The sequence below is a fragment of the Hydra viridissima genome, unplaced genomic scaffold (genome assembly GCF_058129835.1).
Source record: "Hydra viridissima isolate aposymbiotic clone 2 unplaced genomic scaffold, HvirCarnegie_v1 scaffold_4, whole genome shotgun sequence".
NCBI classification, from domain to species: domain Eukaryota; kingdom Metazoa; phylum Cnidaria; class Hydrozoa; order Anthoathecata; family Hydridae; genus Hydra; species Hydra viridissima.
Window position 1 is genome coordinate 2,660,352 of NW_028324303.1, and position 24,536 is coordinate 2,684,887.

The 24,536-nt window shown below is 28.7% G+C and overlaps 3 protein-coding genes across 5 annotated transcripts; 2 read left to right on the top strand and 1 right to left on the bottom strand.

The window, feature by feature from the left end:
* The first annotated feature begins 3,114 nt into the window (after positions 1-3,114).
* LOC145182504 (uncharacterized) lies at positions 3,115-9,582 on the top strand. 2 transcript variants are annotated; one of them, XM_080057656.2, is made up of 11 exons: positions 3,115-3,299; positions 3,398-3,425; positions 3,946-4,065; positions 4,492-4,706; positions 4,987-5,091; positions 5,205-5,270; positions 5,643-5,735; positions 5,887-6,012; positions 6,152-6,454; positions 6,577-8,723; positions 8,916-9,582. In XM_080057656.2, exons 1-11 carry the CDS (start codon positions 3,240-3,242, stop codon positions 8,965-8,967), a joined length of 3,315 nt encoding a protein of 1,104 aa, XP_079913782.2. In that variant the 5' UTR covers positions 3,115-3,239; the 3' UTR covers positions 8,968-9,582. The 2 variants fall into 2 exon arrangements, with proteins under 2 accessions (XP_079913782.2, XP_079913783.2); XM_080057657.2 differs by having other exon boundaries at positions 8,922-9,215.
* A 571-nt stretch (positions 9,583-10,153) lies between these two features.
* LOC145182524 (ADP-ribosylation factor-like protein 2) lies at positions 10,154-11,717 on the top strand. Of its 2 annotated transcripts, none has more exons than XM_090083851.1 (5): positions 10,154-10,262; positions 10,464-10,574; positions 10,826-10,988; positions 11,064-11,144; positions 11,243-11,717. In XM_090083851.1, the coding sequence occupies exons 1-5, from the start codon at positions 10,198-10,200 to the stop codon at positions 11,258-11,260; spliced, it is 438 nt and encodes a 145-aa protein (XP_089939977.1). In that variant the 5' UTR covers positions 10,154-10,197; the 3' UTR covers positions 11,261-11,717. The 2 variants fall into 2 exon arrangements, with proteins under 2 accessions (XP_089939977.1, XP_089939976.1); XM_090083850.1 differs by having other exon boundaries at positions 11,248-11,717.
* Positions 11,718-13,465: 1,748 nt separating this feature from the next.
* Positions 13,466-22,064, bottom strand: LOC145182509 (adenylate kinase 7-like). The gene is made up of 19 exons (XM_090083849.1): positions 21,908-22,064; positions 20,473-20,637; positions 20,122-20,230; positions 19,909-20,003; positions 19,302-19,676; positions 18,864-18,941; positions 18,687-18,773; positions 18,549-18,611; positions 17,978-18,106; positions 17,593-17,710; positions 16,621-16,691; positions 16,463-16,520; positions 16,189-16,245; positions 15,748-15,945; positions 15,562-15,642; positions 14,590-14,642; positions 14,339-14,425; positions 14,042-14,200; positions 13,466-13,653 (listed from the first exon to the last, which is right to left on the bottom strand). Exons 1-19 carry the CDS (start codon positions 21,986-21,988, stop codon positions 13,612-13,614), a joined length of 2,106 nt encoding a protein of 701 aa, XP_089939975.1. The 5' UTR covers positions 21,989-22,064; the 3' UTR covers positions 13,466-13,611.
* Positions 22,065-24,536: the final 2,472 nt, after the last annotated feature.

Consider the following 24,536-nt stretch of genomic DNA (forward strand, 5'->3'; position numbering starts at 1 on the left):
ATGACTCCATTTGACCACGATGATATTTACGGTCAAAATGTTTCAAATTGTCAATCTCAACATCTACAGGATCTCCATTCTCATTTGAGCCTCCAAATTAATGTGGATTTTCTTCTAAACTGTGCTCACAAATTCCAATCATAAAATTGCACCAATCTATAACGGATTTTCTGGAGAGGCGAAGCCCTCGAATGACTTTTACCTGTGTAAATCTAAGCATCACATGTACAATAGCAAAGTTAGAGTTTTCAGAGGCAGATGACATTTTTCAAAAAATGAACGAAGGCACACAGCTTGAGTAAAATTCTCTCATTACAACAGTATCTCCATTCAACTTGGTTTTGACTTTATTTGTTTGATGTGGATGACATATTGGAAATTGAATAATTTATATTGTGTGCCACTAATCGGTGCCTGGCGAATATTGCAGAATAGAAAAAATAATAATATTGAATGTTCAATTTTTGCTAATTGCAATTTACTCTTTCCTATTTTGATCTCTTGTTCCACAACCCCTGTCATCATTTACCAGCAAAAACAATGAATTATTTTGCATTTATAGCATATATATTATATATCATATTATATATAGCATATATATTAGCTCTATATTTTGCATTTAGAGCATCAAATGTATAGAGGTTATCTTAGTGATAGAAAAAAAAAAGGCATTAATTAATTAATTAAAAAAACATAATTTCTTTGGTGAAATACCTAAAAAATTATACCTTGGATTTGAAAAAAAAAAATTCTTATTGAACTTTGAATTTTTTTAATTGTTTCTCTTTTTTCCATATTCTCTCTGATCGAGGCTCTCTTTCTTTATTGCTTATTACGCTTACATGTATCATCTTGAAGTAGCAGCTTGTTGATTGCTTCAATTGGATTAATTTTATTAGTTTCAAAACTATCGCCATCTTTTTTATTTTTTCATCAATGTCTTCTTTATTACCGTCTTCTTCATAGTTATGACCAAGCTTGCTTAAGCAATTTGGTATATTGCTCTGCTGTGATATCATACTGCTGTGATACCATAGAATGCGCCTTAAATAAAGACTTCGCTATTGGATGTGATATCACAGTGAACTTATCATTTAAATCGTCATCGTTGCTGTTTAATGTACAGATTAGTTTCAGTTGCACTCTAGAAGCAGAGGGGTTGTCACTTTCACTACCTTCCAAAAAGAGTCCGCCACGAAAATTCAAATTTTCTCAACACAAAAATCGTTTAATACACTTTTTAAATTTATATACTTTTACAAATAATGATCATTTAATTTTTTAGTATAAAACCAATTTAGTTTCAAAATAGTTTGGCAATAAATTCTAATTCATTTAAACATGGCATTTTTTCCATCAAACTTCCAAGAATTTTGATTTTAATGTTGTTGAATGTTGTTGTTGAATGTTGTTGTTGAATGTTGTTGTTGAATGTTGTTGTTGAATTTTGATTTCAAATCTCACTGCATGAAACTTGTAGCATTTTCCAAAAATCAAATTTTGATTCTGAAGTTTGGTACAAATGGTTTGTTCTCGATAACCCATGGCTACTCGATGATATTTAAACTGCGATTGAAGCGACAATTCGAAGAGTGGAGTTGTTATCTTCATGAAATACAAATTTATGTTCAATAAACGTTTCCCTGACGACAGTGCATTCTACTTTAAGATGTCACGTTACCCCTCTTTACTTTAAGAGTTCTTTTGAATTTAATTAAATCAACAATAAAATTCAATTGTAAAATTAATTAAAAAAAAACATAATTGGAACCTACTGCTACTCAACAAGACCTGTTACATGTTTAATTGTCATGTGTTTAACTTGAATTGTCACGTGTTTAACTATAGTTGAATAGTACATCCAATAACATTAACCAGGCATGTTCGGCATTCATAATTTAAAAAAAACAAACAATTGAAGTTCACATTAAAAAACCTTCTTTTTAATGGTTGTGTCTTGAACCTCAGAATGATTACTTAAGTTATACACATTGGCTTTTATAACGTTGTTTCTTGTTTACAAAGAAATTTGGTCTCCCCTTATTGGCGAAGAAAGCGTGAAATGCATAAAGCAATTGCTATAAACCATAGCAATCTATGCAAAAATTTGAATTAGTTTTTCTATTTAAACACAATTTCTTTAGCCTGGAAAAAGTAGTTATTTAGAAAAAATGTATGAAAACTTTAAGATATAACTAATATGCGTTGGTGATAAAAAAAAACTGATATCAGTTTATTGATCTTAAACGACAAGTATCATCGGCTATAAAGATAACTAGTATAATCTTTCCCTTCAAGAACCTTGTTCCCAAATCCAAAAAAATTTAGATTACAGATGACAGCATTCCTGAAACCTAATTGTACACGTGACTTGATATACTTTATATCAAATGATCATCCCTTATTAATCAGTTAACTCGTTTCAAAACACGCCGAATAACCAATAGATTTTTTTGTTTCCTGAAAAATTGGCTATTTGTGATTTGGTATCTTTAAGAAACAAGGTTCACAACTCTGCTTTAATTTTGATCATAAACCGGATAATTGGTCGCGTCTCAATTAGAATTAAAAAAATTGCGACCTGTTGGTCTGTAGTTAAGTATCAACTTGTTTCCATCAGATAAAATAAACATTTTGGCTTCCGTAAAATCATCAATGAGTTACTTTGTTTTGTAATATTTCCTGATTCGGCCTCCGTGAAACTTAATGACTTGTTTTGTTTTGTATTTTGCCAACAATAGGTTATCTCTTTAGAGACAATTTTGTCAAGAAAATTTAGTAGTAATTTATCTTTAAAGTCTATAAACATTCAAAATTTTAATTATTATTTTATTAAAGTTGATGAATATAAGATCTTTAACTATACTGCCATAGACATCTGTAGTTAGCATCCATAATAAAACATGGAGTATGCTGTAGCACTTCACATTATACAATAATAATTTACTTACCTGATTTTATCTTATTTTTGTTGTAAAATTAAATTAAAATTGTTTATGCTGTTAGTGTGTGTTATGGAAGCTTATTCTGTTTATGAAATGAGTTAAGCTTATTTAATACACAGAAAATGTTAATAGCCATAATCCTGTTCAATTTGTCGTTAACTTATTGAGCATTCTAAGTATTTTACTTGCAACTTTTTTTTAGTAAGTTAAACTTAAGTTGTTCATAATATGATAATCAAAGCATCATCAAGAAATGATAAGAAAGAAAAGATAAGTAATATAAAAAACTACTAGATGGAAGAACAGAGTGATCTTCTTCAAGTTGGTGAATATGTGAAACAAAGATGGAAAGTTGTATGCAACTCTTTTAAATTTTTTAAACTTTTTCTGTAAACTTTTTTATAGTTTAGTTCTAATTACTATATATTTAAAGTTGTTATTTTTTCTAATAGGTTAAAAAGATTGGTGGAGGAGGATTTGGTAAGTATTTAGTTTGTTATGATTTTCTGCTTTTGATAAAACAATCTTAAACTTTAAAAACAAAAAAAGTTATGAAACTCAAATACTTTTACTTCAGCAATCCATTAGATCATCAATCTAATGAATGTAAAAGTTAAAAGTTTGAAACAAAGTTCAATTCACAAAAAAAAAAAGTCATTTAGGGTTAATGATCTTTTAAAGTAATCTCTACAACTGTAGCTTTACAATCCTTTAACTAGATATTTAATATTGTAATTTCATTAGTAACAATCAGAAACTAAAAAAAATTCTTGTTTAAATTTACATTTACACCAGCAGCTATAAAGCAATTTGGTTTGATTGTTATGAAACATCTATCTATAATTCAGATCTTTCTAGTAAATAGTATGTGTTATGCAATCTGCGATCAATAACAATCAGCGGTGAAGAAAAGTACTAATTTTTAGCATACACCTACATGTTGCTGCTTGTTATTATGTCTGTTTCAAATCATTAAATAAAACTTATACATCTAATTTAGGTGAGATATATCAAGGTCATGACACAGTTACCCAAGAAATGGTTGCACTAAAGCTCGAGGCAGCTAACACATCTAAGCAAGTACTGAAGATGGAAGTAGCTGTGTTAAAGAAACTTCAAGGTTTAGATTCATAAGAAATTATTACTATCAAACATTTTCTTTGATAAGTTGTTTAAATTATTATTTATCATTCCTGAAATTTTAAATTTTTAGTGTTTTAGTATTGTGGTTGTTCTAAAAAGTAAAAGTCACTTGAATCTTTAAGTTATTTGTTTATAAGCCCTTCTAAATCCTAATTGTAAATGAATGTTAGTTAAATAATAAAAGAGTATTAAAATGTAATAATGTATTTGGGGAAAGTTGCTTAATTTTTAAAAAAGTTAATTCTTTTTTAAAAATATTATATAATTCTTATTAAATCTAAAAAAATGCTGCTTTACCAATTAAACTTCAAAATTTCATATATGATATAGATATTCATGTGAAGTTACATTTTCTTAACTGAAATTACTCTCTTGTGTTTAACTTTAACAAATTTTGATTAAGGGCGGGATCATGTTACTCATTTTATTGCATGTGGCCGTAATGATCGTTTCAACTATGTTGTAATGGCTTTGGTTGGGCAAAATCTTGCAGAACTACGGCGCAGTCAAACAAGAGGGGCATTTTCAATGGGTACTATGCTTAGGTTGGGTATACAGGTGCTTAATGGAATAGAAGCAATTCATGATTGTGGATTTCTTCATAGAGATGTCAAACCGGTACATATTTATCTTGTATAATTTTTTTAATACAAATTTCAACTTTAGAAAGACTGATTATAAAGCCACTTCTAAATGCTAGCTAACCCATCTTGTATCTAGCATCTTACTGCAAAGTTGCTAGATTCAAGCTCTAAGGTTTAAGTTACGGAATTTCATCTTATTTTTCTTTCCTGTTATGTTAATTTCTTTTTACAGATATTGGGAGTTACTGGTTGTAATATTTAAAATAATTATTAATTTGAAGTCTTGAAATTCAATCTAAATTATATCATTTCAGTCAAACTTTGCAATGGGTAATAATAAGAATACTTGCAGAACTGTTTACATGTTAGATTATGGTTTAGCAAGACAATATGTGAATAATGAAGGCAATGTCAGGGCTGTGAGTTGACTTTTACATGTACTTGTTTGTTTTTTATATTGAAGTTTTAGTATATTACGTTTACCAATTAGGGTTACATAAGCTATATTGTATTAAAAAACCTTTTTTTTAAGCCTCGCACAGTAGCTGGATTCCGTGGTACTGTCCGTTATGCTGCTATAACTGCTCATGAAAATAAGGTCCAATTTCCTATTGTAAATTCTTTTTATAAGATAGTTAAATAAGAAATAAATTGAATAAAATAAATCTTTTCAATGGAATAAAATGAAGAAAGTATATAACTGAAAAAAAAAAAAAAAAAAAAAAAAAAACTCAAAAAATCTAGTTAACCAAAAGGTATCTGTTAGGCTTAAAGAAACCTTCTTATCTTCTTAGGATGTTTATGTGATCTTCTTAGGATGTTTATGTGATCTTCTTAGGATGTTTATGTGATCTTCTTAGGATGTTTATGTGAACATGTTAGATTATGGTCTTAGACAATTAGGAAATTTTAGCTCTTCTTAAATAACTAACAATTCTAAAGATGAACCAAGTTATTTATTTTTTTACAGGAGATGTCTCGACGAGATGATCTCTGGTCTGTGTTTTATATGCTAGTTGAGTTTTCACAAGGAAGTTTGCCATGGCGCAAATATAAGGAAAAGGTAAACTTATATGAGAAAAAAGTTATTCCTACTGTGAGTTTCTAGTGTGTATGTTAAAACTAGTTTTGGAATCATTTTTCATAATGAAGATGGCAATTTATATCATCAAAATTCTGTTTCTTTTTTAAATTTAAAGTATATTTTAATTTAGGAGGAAGTTGGTAACTTTAAAAAAGCTTATGACCATGAACTTTTATTAAAACACATGCCTTCAGAATTCAAAATTTTTCTTCAGCACATCCAAAGTCTAAAATATGCTGACAGGCCAGATTATGATGTAAGCTAAAATGTTTGTTTTTAAAGTAGTATTTTACTTGTACAAGCATAAAAATCAATTTCTAAAAAATAATTAAATAATGCTTTATGAAGAAGTTGATAAAGCATGTTAAGATAAATGAACACTGCTTCCTACTTAGAAACTACGAGGGTGTTGTCAAGCTGCCCTTAATAAGAGAGGAATTCGGCCAACTGACCCATATGACTGGGAAAAAACTTCAACTGAGGGATCAACTACTACAACTAATACCACAAGTACATCCCGATATCAAGTAACACCACATGGTTTGAAACCAGACCAGGCATTAAACAATCCTTCAGATTTACCACGATCTAATACTGCACTTCCTATGGGAGATGATAGCCTGCAATTTGATGAAGAAGATAATGTTATAAATGTACAAGTTCCTGAGGGGCGACCACCTGAAGTTATTAACAAAAAGGTTCTTATAGATTTTATTGGATTTAAGTAATGAAATAAAAGTTATCATGTCAGAGTATTGATTTTATGAGTCTTATTGACATAAATCTTTAAAAATACTTCTATATAATACTTATTCTTTAGGAGGCAGCTGCACCAGTTAAATTACCAAAGGCTTTCTTACAAGCGATGAAAGAGAATATTTTGACTGATACTCGCTACAAAGACTTTGCTAAACCAAATGGTACCATAGATAAGCAAAAAATGAACAAATCTGTTGTAATCTCAAACAAAGGTGTTTCTCTAAACAAGTTGTCCCCTCAAGATAATGAGAGTAACAGTAACAAAGATGATGCAAAGAATTCTAGTTCTATGCAAAACAATTCAAAGCTCTCAGATCAAAACAAAAGTGAAAATAAAAAGAATCTTGAAGCTTGTGATCCGAAATCGAATCAAAGCATGAAAAACTCGACAGACAATTTCAGTGCCAAGTTTAATGCAGTTAGCAATGATGCAAAAGAAGATAAAAATATTTCTTTGAATCAACAACACCAACAAAATCATGAAACAATAATTGAGAAACTTATGAAGCAGCTCAGCAATACAGAGAATAAAAGTGAAACTCATAACGATGCAATAAATATTTTAAATGAACTTAATGACAAAAAACAACCTGATGTGAACTTAAAATCAGGTGAGGCTATTAGTGATAAAAAAAAATCTACAGAACTGAGTTTAAAAAATAATTCAGCTGAAATGAGTCCAAAAATATTAGTTAACACTCCATTAGTGAACACTGCAGTTGACTCTGAAAAATCTTATCTACAAGATAAAAATATAAATAAAAGTATTGATTGTAAAATGGATGAAAAAATTACTCAAACTGGTTTAAAGACTGAATACCAGCAAAAATCACAAGAAAACTTCAATTCTGATATCCATGACAAAGAATCTGAAAACAAGGTAAAACATAAGATGGTAAACCATCAGGGTGTATTTTATGAAAATACTGAGAAGTTTGTTAGTCGAAGCAAAGATAGTTTTGACGAAGATAACAATTTTAAAAAAGAAAAACAGCAACAGGTTGCTGGAGATAAAAATGGCAAAAAGCAAAATGTTGGGTGTACTTTAAATGAAAGTGGCATATTTCAAGAGTTTGATGTAATTGTGAAGAAGCCTCCCAGTTCTTATCTTAGAAAGTCAGTTAGTTTACAAAATCTTCAGTCATCTTCTGAAGATAACCAAGCCAATGAGGATGATTCAAGAAAAAAAACTCGAGGAGTCATAAACTATTTTAGTAGCATTTATGGAGATATGCGCACAAAAGCGAAATCCAAATTGATGGGAAGCACTGGGAGTCTTAACAAAAAGAAATCTAAAAAAAATGAAGCAGATTACAACAGTCCCATGATTAGCTGCAAGACATTAAGTCAGTCCATGCATTGTTTGGATTCAAACATTCTAGATTCTGCAATAAAACGCTATAATAGTTCAGAATATTTACACAATAGGCATATAGCTGTTACAAACTCAATTGATCGTGTGTTTGGAGATAAGATTGATTATGTTGGCAACATATCTTCTGCCTGCTCTGAAAGCATGCCTTCAAGACAAAGCTTACTTGGTGACACTGGAGAAGAAAGTTTAAAAATAAAACTCAAACGTTTTAAATATCGTTCTAATGTTCAAGATGTTTTTGATAAAAATGAATCTGTCTCTTTAAATCAAAGAGTAACTCCCAATAAGTTTGTTGCTGAGAAAACTGAAAGCATAAATTATTTAGAAGAAGAATTTGAACAGTTTTTAAGTGAAAAGGAAAATATAAATGGTAATGGAAAAAGTGAAGTAAAAATGTCAAATCCAACCTCTAACAATATATACCAGGACACAAAGTCAATGTATGAATCTTACAAAAAAATAGCTACACAAAACAATCAACAAATTGCACACACCAACAACCAACAAACCACACCATTAAATGTTCGAATCAACCTTAAAAAACACAATAAAAAAGATGATCTGCCAGCTGGCAAAGATAGTGCATGCTCTCTTGATTATTATGAAAGAAGAAATGGAAACTATAAAAGTAATGGACATTTTGAATATGGGCATGCAGAAAAAATCAACCAAGGAAAAACCAAAATGTGTAATGATAAATATTGCAAGGAGTATAACCATAAATATTGTAGTGACTCCCTTATCAGTGATAGTGGTTGTGATGATCTTTCTTCTTCCAGTCATCTGCCAAAACCTCCTCAAATAGGTAGAAGGAACACCAAGATTGAGTCACGGTATTATTATTCATGTTTTGTTTTTTTGTTGTTTTTTTTTAAATTAAATTTGAAAGTTGTATTTTTTTTAAAAAAAGCTGTTATATTTATTACATTTATGTAAAGTTTAACATTATTTATATAAAATTTGATCTTTTATTTTTATCATTCCATTAATTATTATAGATTTTTTCTCTCATTCTTTTGCTTAAGGTTCAGACGCTATAAAATGTACATGATTAGGAACCCTAAAGGAGCCTCCTGATTGGTCAAGAAAAATACCACTAAATCTATCTCTGTATCAAATACATGCACCTCAAATGATATTGTCGTCAGTTTAGCATTGATTAGAGAATATTTGAGGAAGCTTCCAGTTAACAATGCTTCACCAAGTATGAATATATTCGCATTAATAATTGAATTGTTGCAAGAAAACCTTATAAAAGTAATAAATCTAAAGAGACCTTCGACTTGTAGAACATTGCATCCTTTCGAATGTTTTTTTTTTTTAAATTTTAGTTTGTTTGAATAACAATAAAATTCATCTTGCAGACTTTACTCATGTTGCTATTATTTTACTCTGAGTTTTTTTTATTACCGTTTTTATCATAAATTGCACTGGGCTTTGAGGAATCGAAGAGCAGCAATTCTTCCTATTTTTTTTGTTGTTGTTATGAGATGCAGCCTTTGTGGAAGTGATGAGGTTTTTAACGATTTTTGTTCTAATTTTACATGTACATAATATTACAAATTAACTTATTGTTAGAAAATATATATTGTAAAAAAAGATATTTTTTAATATTCTGTTTAAACATTTTCAAAAACTGTAATTTTTATTACAAAGACATATTAAACGAGCTTTCAAAGTTTTGTTTTAAAATTATTGTCGTTACATTTTATTTGTAATAAGTTTTATTGTCATCGATTCTCGCCATACGCGTTAAATTTTGTTCGCAATAAGATTTTATTTCATCGATTTTAAAATAAACAAAAAACGCGCTCAAGTTACACAGAAAACGCATAAGTTGCAAAGCCCTTTTTTTTAAACAAATTTAAGTTAACGATCTTTTACGATTGTTGAATGATAACAACAAGCAGCAATCAACTCATAACTCTTGTTTTTCTCTGCTGTACTGATAAAAATTCTTTACATTATTGTTTAATTTTTTTTATAATTTTTAAATTTTTAGTTAAGTTTTTTCAGTAGAAGGTTTTTGGTCTTTCATGGAGTTTGTCCTACATCCTTTTGCCATTGGCATATTTTAAATTTATTTTTGGTAACCTGACCGTATTTTGTTTTTCCCTTCGATGGTTCTTGTTTTTTCTAACAGTTGTCATATAAATATCACATGCATCTATAATCATATACCCACTTATATATATCATATAACTACTTACATATATCATATAACTACTTACATAAATCATATACCTACTTACATATATCTATAATCTCGCCATTTTTGTTACTTCTTTTTTTAGAAAAATAATAAATATGGGATTGATGACAATTTTGAAAAAGATGAAAGAAAAAGAAAAGGAAATGAGAATACTTATGCTGTATCTTTTGATTGGACCAAAAATAAGGAATTAAAATTTTGTTTCATTTAACGCTAATTACATCATATTAGTTTGATCTTTAATTTGATATAATGATGTACAACATTAATTTGATATTAATAACGTACATAATATCATATACATAGTAATAAAATTCATCATAGATGTATTAAAAATCTTGACTCATCTTTCAATTAAAAGAGGACTTGATAATGCTGGCAAAACAACAATTTTGAAAAAGTTCAACGGTGAAGAGATTGATACTATATCTCCCACACTTGGCTTTAACATAAAAACTTTGGAACACAATCAGTAAGTAGATTTTCAATAGTTTGGTAAAAATATTTTTTGCGTCGTTTCAAGTTTATTTAGTTTTAAGTTTATATAGTTTTGTTAAAATAGTTTATAGTTATAAGTAATAGTTTATAGTTTTAATAGTTTGGTAAACATTTCTTTACGTCGTTTCAAGGTTATTTAATTTTAAGTTAAAAGTGCTCTGCTAAGAAAAGCTACGAAAATGTAAATAAACTTTAATTGGTTTTAAAACCTGCTAAAAACTCAAGGTTCAAGTTAAACATTTGGGATGTCGGAGGTCAGAAATCTTTACGGTCCTACTGGCGTAACTATTTTGAATGTACCGACGGATTGGTGTGGGTAGTGGATAGTGCAGATAAATGGAGGTTAGAAGATTGTAAAAAGGAGTTGAAGACGCTACTTGCGGAAGAGGTAAACTTTAAATAGGTCAAGCATCTTCTTTAAAGCGTGAGTGTTTTTTAAACTTTATTAACCTAATTTGTTTAGAGGTTATCTGGCGCAACTCTTCTCGTGTTCGCAAACAAGCAAGATTTAGATGGCGCTTTGACTGCCGAGGAAATCAAAGAGGTATGCTTTATGAAGCTATACTGTTTTAATAGCTTAATAGTTTTTTTAGATTCACTCACAATTTTTGTTCGTTTCACTTTTTTTTGTGAGCGTTAAAGTTTAGGTCCTGGAACTAGATTCTATAAAAAGTCATCATTGGCAAATTCTTGGATGCAGTGCTGTTACCGGTCTGAAACTTCTCGATGGAGTGAATTGGTTAGTTGCTGATATTGCTTCTAGAATATTTACGATGGATTAGTAGACGCAACTCTTAAATTCTTCTCTTGCAGCTTCTTATGAGTTTTGCATGATATTTTAAGTTTAAGTCCACTCAGAAAAACTATTTCCCAGGCCAAGATTTATATTCATAATGGTGGCAACTGTTTACATTATATTTAAAGAAATAAAAATCTTCAGAAACAATAGTTGATTTAGAGTTTGGTGAGGCATGTTTACAGAAAATAAATATATGGTTTTTCTTACTCTCGATAACATATATATATATGTGATTTTTCACAAGAATTTTTTTTTATTTTTGTAAGGGGGTTGTGTAAAGCATGTTTATTTAAAAAAAAGCTCAAAAGAACCCAAAAATTGATTTAAGTTAAAATTCCATAATCATCATTTAAGTAGAACACTCCTGAGTGAATGTTATTTAAATTTCGAAATATTTTGTGAACCTGTGTTGGATTGTGTTGGGTGAAGATAATTCATTCCGATTTATCGTCGATGGTTCGTTCGTACGATGGCATTTAGGGCAGTTTCGTTATTCATGCAATGTTATATGTAGTTGAAAGTAAATTTTTTTTCTCTCTTCATTTTATTGTTCTTTTTTTAAAGGTAACTCTAGACCTATAATAAAATACTTAGTTGGTGTGAATAAAAATATTCTGAAAAAATAGAGAATTCATTTTATGTAAACACATGTATTGACAATAAGTTTCACCCACAAAAAATGGTTAGGGGATACTCTACCATTTTGAGAAATATTGAAAAAGCTTCAAGCATCAATATTAAAACAGTTGACTTGCCATTACTATGTGTTTTTAACTAAGTTTCTTAAATGTTTTTGTTTCCCCCAATTTTTTTTTTTTTTTTTTTTCAAGATTTTGGAAGGAATGTGAAAAGAATTAAACCTGGTCGACCATTTTTCATGGAATTTTATTGGAGAGGACCATAAGGAACGACCAGGTCGATCGTTTCATTATTTTACCAAATAGGTTATTTGGTAATATACTGAAACCAACATCGCATTTAAATGCAATTGTTATCCTATATCAAATCCTCATTTAAACTTATGTATATGCAAGTTATGTAATAACATCATGTACTTTCCACTTGTGCTAAAAGAGTTTTAACATTCTTTTGGCTCAGTGTGTTTGATGAGAAAGATTAAAGAAAATTGGAAACAGAAACAAAATGTATTACTTGTGAACAGCATATCCAATTATATACAATTTTAAATTCTGTTAATGTAACACGGATGGTAGAGCACATTCTCTCAGGTTGCAATGAGGAATGCAAATTAAATTATACAGTTAAGAACGATGGGCTTAAAAAATGACATGAAGAAAACTGTATAGGTTATAAGTTATTGCAGACTCAGATTTTTAAAAAAACTACAAAGTGGGTTGATACAACTTTTGCTGATGTGTTTTTATTAAAAGAAAATAATACTATAGCACGGATTGTATGCTGCATCGTATGTTATAAAGCAAAATCTACTTGACTAGGTTGTCTTTATCATGAAGCTTTTAATGTAATATCAACTAACAGAAAACTCTTTTTGAGACGAATTATTTTTAGTCCAAAAAAAAGTTTGAGTTTTTATCGTTGGTGATAACGAACTTTTATACTAAGCATATGGAAACACCATTCTTTTATTTGCTTTTTTTTGGACTAAGGAGCCATTGAAGCATTGATGAGTTACTTCTGTAAAACATACCATAACGAGTCCATTACGCCATATTGTTATAAGAAAATATGTAAATTAAGTTACCAAATCACGGGTTTAAAAAGCTTTTTTGCGTTAACACGCCTTTTTGAAAATGTAACTGAAAAAAATATTTGTTAATGTGCATGCCCACAATTAAGTACCATTTCGAAACTGTCGTGTGTTGGGTAGAAAAAAGGAAATTTTTTTTCAATAAGATCAGAGAAGTAAAACAACATTGAAAATTCTTTTCTTAGTAATTTTTCATACCTTGAAAATAATCGTTCTAGAAAATAGTGAAGCAACAAAGAGACAAATCGGGGGGTACCGATAATAACCCAACGTTTTAAAAACGTTTTAAATGAAAAAACGAAAGACAATTATTTTTGAAAATAAAAACTCAATAAAATAAATAAAACACTGTTAAATTTATCCATTTCAAAAATATGAAATTTTTACATGATTAGAAAAATATCTGGACTGTAACAATGAACCAACGTAATTTACAAATAAAACAAAATATTTACAAAGATGTAAACACAACAAGAAAACAGACTACAGGTTCACTTGTGGATTTTTCTCAAAGAGAAATTCAGCCTAAAAAAAAAAAAAAAAAAATACGCAATAATTAAAAATATCAAAAAATGTAAAGTTTTATCACAAACATAGAATCTTGAACCTAAAAAAATAAATAAGTAAAAACTCAAATGAATCAATAATCACTTTCAAAGTATTAATTATTTTTTTCTATGAGCAAGAAAGAATAAAAAACATTAATAAAATTAATAATGAAACAAGAAAAAATATACTGTCTTTTGAGTAGTTCCAGTTTAACCTAATTGAGGTAACGACTATGCTCTTTCAATATATGTCGAAATTCTTTCCTGTAATATCCTCTTTCTTTTACTCAAAATCGCACACGCGCATTATAACTGTCTGTCGTATTTCTAATAATATTCTAACTTCATAATAACATTATACTCACGAGAAAGTCTACAGGATCATCTGGTCTTAGCTTGCAGCATTCAATTAATCCTTCGGTTAAAGTTGGCATAACGTGTTTCATCAGGTAATTACGCAGAGGAATGGACTGCGTCTCGAGCATCTCTTGCTCTTGTCGTTTAATTTCTTTTAATTGAGATCTCTAAACATATTTTTTTTGCTATTAACAGTTACTACAAAATTGGATCGGTAGACTAAAGTTAAAACAAAAAATTCGACATTGTCAATATATAAAACCTTTTTTTAAATAAACGGTTAGACATTTGAAGGAAATCCCTACCCACTCCTCTAGCTTCTTAGCCCGATCTCTTGCTTCTTCAGCCTCTAATCTTTCTCGCTCTTTTTTCTTATGACAAATTTCTTCTAACTAAACAGACACATGATTAGTATTTAAAAAGGGTCGGACTGAGGTGCAATAACCACAACTCATGTAAGAACAAACAACAATAATTATTTTTCTTATGAGATGAGCGCATGAGACAATTGTCATTTAAAATATTGTGCTTGTGAGTGAAAATGATAAAAATGAACCATTTTTTCACTTTCTCTTCTCTTTTTTTCTTCCATTTCTTCTGATGTCATTCCTAAAATAAAATTGGAAGTCTCTGATATATGTTGTGTTAATTAACATTCGGTAAGTAAATGTCATTGCTGGTCAGATCTTCATGATATTTCATTATGCAGATCCCTATACTTTGAAGGAAAACACGCAGGGCTATTGAATTTATTTGTTGTAGTGTGTTTTCTCTCTGATCTCAGCAAAGCGTGCATTTTTTGTGTTATTATTTTTTTGGTTTAGTATTGTTGCTATTAAATCAGCTATCAACATCTGCTAACTCAGGTACTTATAACAAGTACACTAAAAAACACTGATTATAAACTTAACCAAATCCAAATCTTTTTTTAATTACTTTTTGTAAACACACAACAAACTTTTATCCAGTCAGTTTTTTAAAGGGATCAAATATTCTATGATACATTAATATGTTATGTTCACAATATTGTAATACTAGCCATCTAACAGTTACAAGTAATAGGTTTCCACCTGTTGGTTGTAGCTGTTGGGTGTCCTGCTAATAAGCCTCAAAATGGCTGTAACTTTGAAATGCAGTCAATTTCGATGTTATTTTTTAATTTACCTGAAAACACTTGTTCAACTTGATTGCTTCCCAGATTTATAGCAAGAAAAACCAGATTTTGTTACAGCAAATGAAGTAGAGGTCTTTTAAATGTGCTCAGGTGCTAACATTGAGCAGCATTTTTCACACAGCTTTGAGTTATTTGGTGAAACAGATATGCTTGGTTTGCTTTACATGATCTGATCCAGTTTTTTAATGTTTAAAATTTTTTAAATTTAATTTTTAGCCTTTTGCAATTTATAGCTTACAGCTTTGTGGCAATCAAAAATGACAATGGTTAAGCTGCATGCTTTGACCTTTTTAACCATAAATATTTAGTATCTGATACTTTTACTATCACACAAAAGTAAAACACTTTAGTTACCATAGTTGCGTTGTTTCCCCATAATTTTAATGATCTTTTCTACTGTCTGTGCCATGTCATATGAATAGTCTTGAGTAATGTCTAAAAGAGTTCAGATTGAAAATGAGATAAAAGCTACATTTATGCATCTTTTTAACTTCAAAAATAAAACAAAAATGGATTTATATTTTAAAAATTATCGTTTACCAATGAATTCAGGATGAATTTCCAACTCATCAAAGTAGGTTAATACTGACTCCTCTTCGGTATTTAAAATACGATATTCAGCTAAACGACGGTGCCATCCTTCTTCAGTGTTATGAGTGCCACTTACAACAGACTCAGGTAGATTTATCACTCGATTGCGAAGAAATTCATCATAAGCATTTAACGAGATCAAGAATTCTTAAATAGAAAAAAATCATAAATTTAGAAACTTTAACACACTATAAGCCTGATGGCACTTTTAATAGAAAAAAATATATGTTAAATTTAAATTATAGAAAATCTGTGAGTACCAAAAAGTGAGGAAAAAAAAAGCTCATAATACTATAACTAGCATAACATATATGCATATACTTGTATATATTAACATAATTATACATAACTTAGCACTGTACCTATATTTTAAAAATAAATCATTTGCACCTGGTTTATCAATCTCTATAGATTGGTTTTCATTTAAATCCTCGTGATTTTCTTCCACTAAAGGCAATGTAAATAATTGATCTATTTAAGTACTGTTATACTGTTTATGTATTCTGAATTCTATAAAAGGAACTGATAAATGTTAACTCATTAGAATTTTAACTAATGACTTTGCACTAGGGAATTAAACATTTTATAATTTAACATAATATAATTTTAACTTTAATTTTTTGAAAAACATTCGAATATATTAAGCCTTAAGAACACTTAATACCTGTAAATAACAGTCGTGCTTGATCAATTGATTTTGGATAACCATCGAGTATGTAACCCTAAGGAGAAAAAAATAGGGTAATCAAATATTTATTCTTAACAGCTTTAAATTTTAAGTCATGAGAAAAACATGCTGAAAAAAGAAACTCTTCTTCTTACTTGATTTTGACATGGCATTGAGCTTAACTTTTCTTTATAAAACCTCACAATAAATTCATCATCCAGGCGTCCTAAAAAAAATCTTGTTGCTCTTTACATAATATATTACCCCCCACCTATTTTCAATATATATCCAATGATTGCAATGATCCAGTAAATATAATGGGTCCAAAACATGCTTTACTAACAAAACTATAAAGACAACCACCCTGAGAAAAATTGACAATCAATCATCATTCTTCTATGGGAAGGGGGCTTTTCTAAGTGCCAACTTTTCAGGGGCTATTCTCCTAAAAGCTATTTACAAGTAAAGAGCTTTTTAAGTCCCTTTTTCCTGCTTTTATAACGACATCAAATCCATATCATTGATACAGTAAACCATTATACCACCAAAATGTTAGTAAACCCTTATGCCCTGGTAATTAATACAGTTGTAATTCATATAAGATAAAACAAATTACTATTTAATAACAAATAGTAATAAATTTGATATTTTTATAAATGTATTGTAGTAAATTGTAAATGTTATAATTATTCTTTAGAAACTGTAATTTATGTTTTAAAAAAATTTGATATTTAAATTTTTAAAATATTTTTTACTAAGTGATGAAATTTATATTTTCTGAGCTGCAGAAATGATGATGATTGAAATGACAGATGATGATTAAAATGACAGATGATGATTGAAAAGTTGATAACCTGTTAAAGTTTTATGCCTAGGTAAGTATCTAAAATAAATTTTAAATGATTTTTTTGTTTTGTTAAAGATTCAAAAAAATATAAACACCGACTAATCTTACTACCAAAAGTAACAGTTTATTATGACAGTGAATATTTATTATGAACAGAAAATTATATTTAACTACTATATTATATAGCTGTTATGTAATTAAATAGAAGAATTTTAATTACAACATAAGTATTGTTCACTATGATAACTATGATAGGAACAGTTAAATGATATTTGTTTACCATTGTTCTTCACTTTACACTCATCAATATCGTTTAGCAACTTCTCAGCATCTTGTGCTCTCAAATCATCATCTTCATCTTCGTCTTCATTTTTATCAGCCCTTGCTGCAATTGTTTTCTTCAAAGATTAAAAAATTTGATTTTTTATTTACATCCAACAAATAATGACAACTTTTACAGGTTTGATAAACACAATTAAAAAATTTTTTCAGTGCTTTAAGGAACTTTATTTAAAATCTCAAGAAATCTTTTAAATGAAATCAAATAAATATAAAATCAACTTAATAAACTAACTAAATGGTTATTTTGTGATTTTATCAATTTGCACTTTCTTTTTTAAAAATAAAATCAGATTTGCTAAAGTTAAAAAAATAATAAAGCCTACAAGATTTCCTATGGATTCCTCTATGACATCTTGAATCTTGATGTGATGAATTTTATAGTGCTCACATAACTGTTTAGCTACCGTTGTTTTGCCTACTGCTGGTGGACCAAGAATACAAGCACGCAGGGGCTGAAAAGTAAAACATTTTGTAGTTAATTTTATAGGAATTATGTATAAACATCTTTTGTTTTCTCTTGAGTAAAAAATCTCTTATAAATTTGTTAAACAAATACGTTTTTTAATCACTTCATTATTTGATAAATGTTGAATGTTGAATGTTGAATGATGAATGATGAATGATAAATGTTGGATGATGAATGTTGAATGATGAATGATGAATGTTGAATGATGAATGATGAATGTTGAATGATGAATATTGAATGATGAATATTAAATGATGAATGATGAATGTTGAATGATGAATATTGAATGATGAATATTGAATGGTGAATGATGAATGTTGAATGATGAATGATGGATGATGAATGATAGATGATGAATGTAGTCTTTTAAAAGTAAAGTTTTGAAGAAGTTGCTGAATTTTTATTTTTTAAAATAAGCAATAGGCTACCATTAAACTGCGAGTTGCCTTGAACTCTTTAATAACTTGATGAATATTTTCAACCAAACCATTCTATTAAAAAAAAAATGAATTTAAAAAAGAACTAATAAGAAAAAATATTTTTACCAATAATTGAAACACTTTTACCTCTGAGACCCATGCAATGTTCATGTTTTCTTTAATAAATGTTGCATCCATACGTAAATTCACAGAAAGTAAATCAAAGTCTAGCTGCTATACAAAACAAATTTAAAAAAAAAGTCAAATTTCAGTAATTTATTTAGTTACTCTTATTGTTACAATCATCATTAGCATATGACTTACAGTTATGCTGCTGTCAAGTAGAGCATCTTCAATGTTTACAAATTCCACTTTTTTATTACCTAAGTTTTTTGAGATGGCCTAAGATAAGTTAAAAAAGGAATTCTATCAGGATAATATTATTAATATGATAAAATTCATATCTTTTACTATTTTCATATGAATTTAAACAATGGTTTTTTGAATAATAAAAAACAGAGAGACATTTTTAAAAAAAAAAAATCTTAGATGAATTACAAAAAAAAACAGATGAATTAAAAAAAAAACATCACAAACTTTAATGATTCCTGATAAAAATAAAAACTTTAAGCAAAGAGGGCTAACTTCAAATTCTGAATATGAAATTTTATAAAAAAATGAACCCATTTTGTTTTCTAAAATATATCATTATTAAACTATAATGTAAACATTTATTTGTTAACAAAATAGTTTTTTTTTTACCCGTGTAACTTCTTCGAGTGACGATTTTGATTCATCTACAGCAAGCAAATATCGAACACTAGGTTTTAGCTCACACAAGCTGCAAATAGCAGAAGATAAATCATTAACATGTATCATAGGAAGAATATTTTTCCCGCTACCAAATATTGGTAATGGTTTCTCTCCTCCAAGCCATGCTTGCTTGAATAGGAAATGGAAGATGTTTTCTCCTGAACCATATAAAAGACCAGCAATAACAACATATGTCATAAACATAGATTTATTCACTTTGCCACTTTTTATCACTAATTTTTCACAATTCAAATGTGATTTATAGTTTAGATGCGATCTTCTCTTCCTATAGTCATCTTCTGTAAATGGCATTTCTGGATCCTCCTAAAAAGTATAGAGAAACAATGAGCCTGTTTTTAAATACACATTTAGTTCAAAAGGTTCGGATACCCTAAATTTTTTATAATATTTCTAATATTGCAAAAGTTTTAAAATAAAAATTTTAACCTTAAATTGTAATAGTTTTATTCATTTTTCTAAATGTGAGCTATCTATACAACCTGGATTTCTCAGTTTAAAACATTAAAACAACAAAGATAAAACTTAGTAAACACACTGGATCTATTGGCTTTGTCTTTGACCATGTAAGAACTGTGGAGATGCATATGAAAACTTTTTGAGCAGTGAAAGTTGGAATTTCAGTTGTAAGAGCTAAATGTCCAAGCAAAATGCAAATCAACATCATTAAAATAAAAAGGTAGTTAAATATTGTTAATTATTAATCATCATCATTTATGATTAATCATCATTATTTATGATTAATCATCACCTGTCACCATCCATACAGCTTCTTCAACTTGAGATGAACTAGAAAAAATATCATAGATAATAACATCGCATGTTTTCAGCTGCAATAGTAATTCTTCTTTTGTTTCATTCTAAAAAAAAACAACAATTAAATCATGGAGAAAAATTCAAAAGACAACAAAGAGCAAGTAAAATATTTATAATCAATAAACAAATTTATTTTCACATCAGTAATATGGTATTTTTTGCCACAAAAACTTATAAAACCTCAACCATAAAATGTATACTTAATTATAAGATGGCAACAATAATTTAATAAAATAAAATTTTCTCTAATTTTAAATAACATTTTTGGACCTCTTTTTAAAGTTACCTCAAAAATTTCATAAACCCAATCAGGTTTTTTATCATTTTTATTCTTTAATGTTCCGTAAATTTGGTAGTAGTTCTTAGTTGGGAGCACAGATTCAATACTATTTTCTGCAACTTTATCTTCTTGGCTGTTTGACAGAGGACTAGTTGTAGCTAAAGATAAAGCCTAAAAAAAGCGAAATATATTTTAAAAAGTGTAAAACTCATTCACTAAAAAAATTGCTCAATAAAAAAAATTTGGTTAGACTATTTCAATTTACTTGAGAAGTTGATTATTCCACATTTAAAATGTACAAAAAACAGGTTAGTAATTTAGTGCTATGTTAAATGAGACACAAGGTATCTGAGATCATTTATAACTAGAAACACAAAGCTTGAAAGAATTAATACAATACATATTTTATATCTGCTTTTATCACTTGAAATTACTTAAATAACATATTGTATAACTTAAAACTAATCTAAAAAATTGTAAAAGAAACAATTTACAGAGAGAAGTACATTTTAAATTTATAAAAAAAAAAAAATTTCAACATTCTAATAATTAGGTAATTTATTTGTATAAAATATTACTTAATCTATATTTCACCTACATTTTAAAGTTCTTTATTTCTATATCTACATCTTTTTGAACTACATATGTAAATAAGCTTAAGTATTTCAATTTTAACAAACCAATATTTATTGAAATTATTTAAGATATTAAACATAAAATTAATCACAATGCTCTGTAAGGATTTTAAAATGAGTAAAATCTATTTTCAAAAGAGATAAAGAGAAAATGACGCTAAAGGAGATATTTTCAACAGGCAGAGAACAACTTACAGAAACAGAATGATAGATATCTGATAAAAAATCAAGAAATGAACAAGAGATATCTGATAAATAATCTTTTTAATGTTTTAAAATATGATTAAATCTTTTAAATTGAATAGAGCTTTTTATTTACAAAAAATCCAAAATAAAAATTAACGAAACAATTTTATAAAAGTCAACAAGAAAATCAGCTAGTGATACACTAAAATTCTATCTTAAGTTATAAAACCTGGTTATCATAAATTTTTATTAGATTTTCTACACAAATGCATATTTTCATTCTACTATTGTATATTTAATTTTTTAAAAAGCTGTTTGCAAAAGAGTAAATTTCAATATATATCTTTTTATTAAGCAAAAGAGCAAACTTTAATTTTTATTACACTGATATATATTTTTAACTACCCAAAGGAAACTGATTTTATGAAATGCAACTTAATTATGTCAATATTAATAATTCATTGGTTAATTCAGCTAAAACATTTGGCAAATATACAGTAGTTGTTCCTGCTTCATGATTACTTATTGACAGTGAAATACACTGAAATATACATACACTATGTAGATGTTAGTAGATAAAGACACCAAATAAAAGTGAATAGTTTATGAAAACCAGATACCTTGCTGATAGAATTACTGTTAAATGTATCAACAAAGTTAACGAAAACTTTTATGAGACTAGGAAATTCTTTATCAACCATGTTTTTGATTTCTCTTTTCCTAATTGGCAGCGGTCACATTTTTAAAATAATGAACATGCGTTTTCTAATTCAATTTTTAAAAACTTGTGAGACCAGGCATAAACAAAATTAAAAGTACGGTAAAACAAAGCGATTTTAGCTGAATACCAAAAATTGTTACAATACTTTTTGAAAGTACAGTGAAAAAAGAGGGGAAAGTTTTATATAAAGTCAATCACAAATGTCTAAAATATCCTACAAAATCCGTATTTATATAAAAAAATACAGAATGTATACTGCACATGAAGATGAAAATGTTTATTGCAAAGAAAAAAGTTTATGGTTTGCAAAGTTCCCACCACAAAAGTCTACATCCAAAGTCCTGCTTGAAAACTAACCAGTTCGGTGAAATTTAAAATGGTGCGTATTAGGATTATCAAAAATTGTGAATTTTTGTTAACTTTAACTTATAGGGCGTGGCAAATTAAAAGGGACATTACATGAAATATAACAACACATTTCTTTATCACTTTGTTAATTTGCATAATTAACTTTAATTAGTAATTTAAAATGCATAATTTATCGAGCATAATTGGTTTATATAAAATAGTAAAGTCGGTTTAAGTTCTATCGGCTCAATTTATCATTTTTTATTTAAGAAAGAGAAGCATTTCAAGTGTTGATGTGTTTATCCGACAACGTTCCTGTTGGCAAAACAAGACATACTGAAAAAATGCGTTCATTTGGCGCCTGGAATTGCAATTAATTTTTTAATTAGTTTTACTTTCTTTGGAAATATTTTTTTAATCGTGTATACCTACTGTGTCAGTTATTTAATTGGTATACTACTCCAGTTCATTCTCTAAAACGGACAAGATTCTAAGCACTTGCGCCAAAGTCAATTGTCAAATCTAAAATTAGCTGTAGTCGCATTTAAAAACCAAAATAGAATTTATCTTAGAAAGCATTCTTCAACCAATCTATTCTAATGAAACTAATTCTTAAGAAATTTTATCTTTAGTATCCTACCCAAAGGGATGAGGGGCGTGATTTTTTTTCATAATTAGTTTATAATTGAAATTGTAGAAATATTTTGTATTTATCTTTCGTGGTTATTCGTCGTCTATCGCGGTCGTCTATCGTGGTCTAGACTAATCAGAAGTCAGTACTGTGACTAAGAGAAATTGTGTTCAAAAACTAGTTTAAGATGGAAAAAGGGGAAATACCAACTATATTATATCAACTTGTGCAGTGTGGTCAGCTTGCCAACGAAAAAACGTTTCAAGCAACAACAGAACGTAGTGTATTTAATTGTTGTATTTTATTGTTAGAGATGTTGGCAAAACATCGAATCATTCGCACTTTACCCATGGATAATTTCCGCATTTTATCCTCGTTTTAACAAAGTTCACGGTGTTTGTCTAAATTTAAATATCATAAAGTATATTTAAAATAAAGAATCTATTTTAGGCGTGTATTCGGCAAACGTAAAACTGGCTAGGGTAGAAATGGCATGCAGGATAGAAACCAACCGTATAAAAAAAAGTATTAGAACCGAGTAAAGAACAGTATTAACAAACATGCTAAAAGAATTTTTTAAATAAATTTTCTGATACAAAAAAACGAAAATTACGATTTTAGTTTTAAAAGTATTCTTTGTTATATTTCAGCTTTTTAAAAAGTTTGTTTGTGGAATTTTTTTTTATTTTCGTTTCATAAGTTAATTTTGTAATTTAAAAAAATTGGGCTTATACTATCCTCTAATTAAAGTGTAAAGTATCTTGGAGTAACTTGGAGTATTTTGGAGTATCATAGAGTATAGATGAAGCTTTTATAATTATAGTCATTTGTGTATGACTACGTCCAGAAAAAACACCAGAAAGTAGATATATCTATGTGCATGAGTAAAAGCTGAAAAAATACCAGAAAGTGTCCGATCACAAAATGTATATCAATCACCAAAATTTATTGTCTAATCCACTTCAGAGTAGAATATCTAATGCTTAAGAATGTTAGTCCCAAATTGTACGAAAAAACTTCCATCTGGTAGCCTGATCATTTGGACCCACAAAGTGGCTTAAGTAAGGAAAAGCTCCTTTACCTCCCGAGTTGGAATCAAGATACTGGTTTGCGTCATTGCTTTCAAATCTGCCTTTATTTTGCAAGTGAAACAAATCACTTCCTTCGATAGGAACAAGTCTCCATCTCTTGTAAGTACTTTCAACAGCAGTATCAGACACATACAGTATTCCATCACCTGCGTTAGCATCAAGATACTTGTTCTGTGCTCGATTTAACATTAAAAACCACCCATCAGCATCTCGATGCACTAGTTTCCACGTTGTGCAGTCGTTATCTGCATGATTCATATATGGGCGATCTGTTGGACGATTGCTGGCATCCAGAGCACTATTCCCAAGAAGTGGAGACACAAGTTTAAACCAACCTGGGACTGCATCGCAAGGAAATCGTATATTAGAAACAATATGTGATCTGGGAAGAAAACTTCCATATCTGTTGTAAAAATCCATCACAATTATACCAAACCGTCCGAATGGCATGCGCTGAA